This window comes from Urocitellus parryii, chromosome 8 (assembly GCF_045843805.1).
Source record: "Urocitellus parryii isolate mUroPar1 chromosome 8, mUroPar1.hap1, whole genome shotgun sequence".
Lineage (NCBI taxonomy): Eukaryota > Metazoa > Chordata > Mammalia > Rodentia > Sciuridae > Urocitellus > Urocitellus parryii.
Genome location: NC_135538.1, coordinates 75,203,389 through 75,207,329, shown reverse-complemented (window position 1 = coordinate 75,207,329; position 3,941 = coordinate 75,203,389). Strand labels below are relative to the sequence as shown.

Here is a 3,941-nt window from a genome sequence, read left to right as displayed (position 1 = left end):
TACATAAGCAGACAGCCTTATTTCTCCCTAATCCCCTTCCAGTCCTTTTGGTTCCAGGATCTAACCCATAATCAACTCTGTGTACACTGACTCATGGTGGAGAGAAATGACTACGATCTCACTTTCATTAACCAAAATTGGAATTTGAAACCCTAAATTCAAGCCACCTGGAAACTGACAGTAAAGTCACAATTATAATAGAAGACAGGAAAGAGGAGAAGGTGGGGGAAGTCAAGGGAATATTAGAGTTTTAAAAATACTTAAGTTGTTACAAAAGGATCATGTCCCTTTAGGTCAGGGAGTTGGTGCTTTTCAGATGATGAGCATCTGTAGATGGATCCACTGAACTGTGGACTGCTCCATCAGTAAGAGCTATCGTTTACACTGACATTCTACCACAAGGCAAACTTAGATTTTTCCAAAAGAAAGTGTCCTTAAACACTTGTCCAATTTTAAATTACAGACCAAATTAGACAGGCTAACTAAGGCCATGTCCTCTTATTATTGTGATTTGAGGTCATATTACAAGGCACTGCCCTTCCTCTGCCCAAGGATAGATGTGGGCATGGCTTTTTTCCTGCAGTGAATTAAAGTGGAGCTCCCAACAGGGCTGGAAAACCGATGCCATTGCATGAAGCCTAACATTGGATGCTGAAGGCATTGCGTACAGGCCTACTGGATTTGATTTTTTTCAGACATGTTCAACCACTTATATAAACCTAAGTTCTGTTTGTTCTTTATATCGAGTTCTGAGCCATTGCATATGCAGTTGCCAACACAGAAAAGAGCAGAGTCAGTATAAACTTATTTTGTACACAAAGATAAAACAGATGTTATTTGAAACCCAGTTAAACAATCATCCCTGGAAACATTGCCTTCTGGTAGAGCCAAGCTCCTGCACCCGGGCCTTGGCTGCAGCGTAATTCTCACACTTTACTGAGTTTCAGAATCATCTGGAAGTGTAGATGAAATATAGCTAGGAAACCCGCCCCCCTCTCTGCTAGGAGAGCTCCTAATAGTAGATTTGGGTGGGCTCTGAGAATTGAGAATAAGTTCCCAAGTGATGCTGATGCTGCTGGTTCTGTGACTGTAATCTGAGAAGCACTGGTCTAACATATCCTTTGGTTGAGAAGTAAAGATTGGGCTCTCAGGCTGGGCTTGTAGAACAGTGGTTGAGCCCTTGCCTTGCATGTGTGAGGCACTGGGTTCGATCCTCAGCACCATATAAAAAATAAATAAATAAAACAGGGATATTGTGTCCATCTACTACTAAAAAATGTTAAAAAAAAGATTTGGGCTCTCAATCACTATTCTCAACTGCTGGAAGGATATTTAGCTGAGCACACATGTAGTGGGAAATACACCTATTTATTCATTGCTTTGTGCCTAGTATGGCTTGAAAGTGACTGAAGGGATTGAAAATTTCAAAAGTATTGGCCATGATCTTTGATTAACATAATAGACTGAAAAACCAGTATGACATATTTAACCAACAAATGAAATTACACTTGATACAACTGGACTCTGATAGGCCATTCTGAAAAATCTGGCTACAGAACTACGTTGAAGGACATATGTTTTATATGTTAAAGAATATGGGAAATTCTATATTTGATATCCATATTCTAGTACAATGATTTGCATAGTAAAAGATCATCTTGTCAGTTATCACTCGATATTCACAAACTGCCTTTCTAATCCCTAACTAGTTAAAAAGTTGTAAGACTAAGATAATAGTATTAAAAAGAAAGAAAGAATACCTAACTAGGGAAGCAGTTCCACAGAATCATGATTTATACAGCCTCTATTTTTGTCCAGGAATGCTTTTTATATATTTATTACCCCATAGATCATTAATATCATGTGTTCCAAAATACAAAGTGAGATTCTATGTATTTCTCAGTATGGATAATTGGTGACTTTCAGTCCTTGATATATACCAAACTTTATTCTTTGGTATATTAAGCACATCAGAATGAACAGTTGTCATAAAATATTAAATGAAAAACCAATTTAAGATAAATTTGTGTCTTACATCAAAAAAATTCCTTGACTGACACTTAAGAACAAGTGTATGTTGGGCTGGGGTTGTGGCTCAGGGGTACAATACTCACCTAACATGTGTGAGGCCATGTGTTCGATCCTCAGCATCACATAAAGAGAAATAAATAAAGGTATTGTGCTCATCTACAACAGAAAAAAAAATATTAAAAAAACAAGTGTATGTTTATACATTTCTTTCTTTTTCTATTTTTAAGGACAAAATTGAATGACAAAATGGAGAATATGCTACTTTGGTTGATATTTTTCACCTCTGGGTGGACTCTCATTGATGGATCTGAAATGGAACAAGATTTTATGTGGCACTTGAGAAAAATACCCCGGGTTGTCAGTGAAAGGACTTTCTATCTCAGCAGCCCCACATTCGAGGCAGACGCCAGGATGGTGGTAAACAGAGTGTGTGGCATCGAATGCCAGAAAGAACTCCCGGCTCCTGGCCTTTCTGAATTGGAGGATTCTCTTTCCTATGAGACTGTCTTTGAGAATGGCACTAGAACCTTAACCAGGGTGAAAGTTCAAGGTTTGGTCCTTGAGCCAACTCAGAATAGCACTCCAAAAGAAGCAGCTGTTAGGAGAAAGAGACAAGTGTATGGCACCGACAGCAGGTTCAGCATCTTGGACAAAAGGTTCTTAACCAATTTCCCTTTCAACACTGCGGTCAAACTCTCCACGGGATGCAGTGGCATCCTCGTTTCCCCTAATCATGTCCTCACAGCCGCGCACTGTGTTCATGACGGAAAGGACTATGTCAAAGGTAGCAAAAAGCTAAGGGTAGGATTGCTGAAGATGAGAAAGAAAGGTGGAGGCAAGAAGCGCAGAGGTTCTAAGAGGAGCAAGAGAGAAGCTGAGGCCAGTGACCAAAGGGAAGGTACCAAAGTGAGTCTGCAGGAGAGACCCACGAGAAGAGGGAGAGTCGAGTTGGGTCGGGGTCAGAGAGTGGGGGAGGGAAAGCCTTCTTTCCAGTGGACGCGGGTCAAGAATACCTATATTCCTAAAGGCTGGACGAGAGGAGCAGGTGGGGATGCGGCCTTGGACTATGACTATGCGCTCCTGGAGCTGAAGCGCGCTCACAAGAAGAAGTATATGGAACTAGGAGTCAGTCCGGCCATCAAGAAGATGCCTGGAGGAATGATCCACTTCTCTGGCTTTGATAACGACAGGGCTGATCAGTTGGTCTACCGGTTTTGTAGCGTGTCTGATGAATCCAGTGATCTCCTCTATCAATACTGCGATGCTGAGTCGGGCTCCACTGGCTCTGGGATCTATCTGCGTCTCAAAGAGCCAGACAAAAAACACTGGAAGCGCAAAATAATCGCGGTCTATTCAGGCCACCAGTGGGTGGATGTCCATGGGGTTCAGAAGGACTATAATGTTGCTGTGCGCATCACTCCACTCAAATATGCCCAGATTTGCCTCTGGATCCACGGAAATGATGCCAATTGTGCTTATGGCTAAGACAAAGCTGATACAAAGTTATATATCATCTAAGTCGCAAAGAAAACCTATTCTGATTTTCGTTAGTGAGATCACCTCATAGGATATGCTTGGACTTGAATCTATCAATAGCATTTGAGCATTTTTACAAATTTATTTTCTTACAATTTAGGAGATTTTCATACATTTAAAAATGTGTAAGAACATTTTTAGCGGGGCACCTGAGTGCCAAGTATATACTCTTTACACGGTGGTAAGTTTTATTTGTGGACAGATTTTTGTTTCTTTCTGCCTTCTTAGAAATTAGACATTTTAAAACTTCAAACTTGTACAATAATGTGATTTCTCAATGGACTTATTCTTAGGGCCCTAATAGGATGCCAGTTATGTGTAAAATGTGAAACTGCATATACAAAGGTATGTGGTAACACAAGGAAAATCAGGAA

General features: G+C 40.5%; 1 protein-coding gene across 1 annotated transcript; it reads left to right on the top strand.

Annotated features, from left to right (window-relative positions):
- Positions 1 to 2,277: 2,277 nt before the first annotated feature.
- Prss35 (serine protease 35) lies at positions 2,278 to 3,516 on the top strand. The gene has a single exon (XM_026411325.2). The coding sequence runs from the start codon at positions 2,278 to 2,280 to the stop codon at positions 3,514 to 3,516; it is 1,239 nt and encodes a 412-aa protein (XP_026267110.2).
- Positions 3,517 to 3,941: the final 425 nt, after the last annotated feature.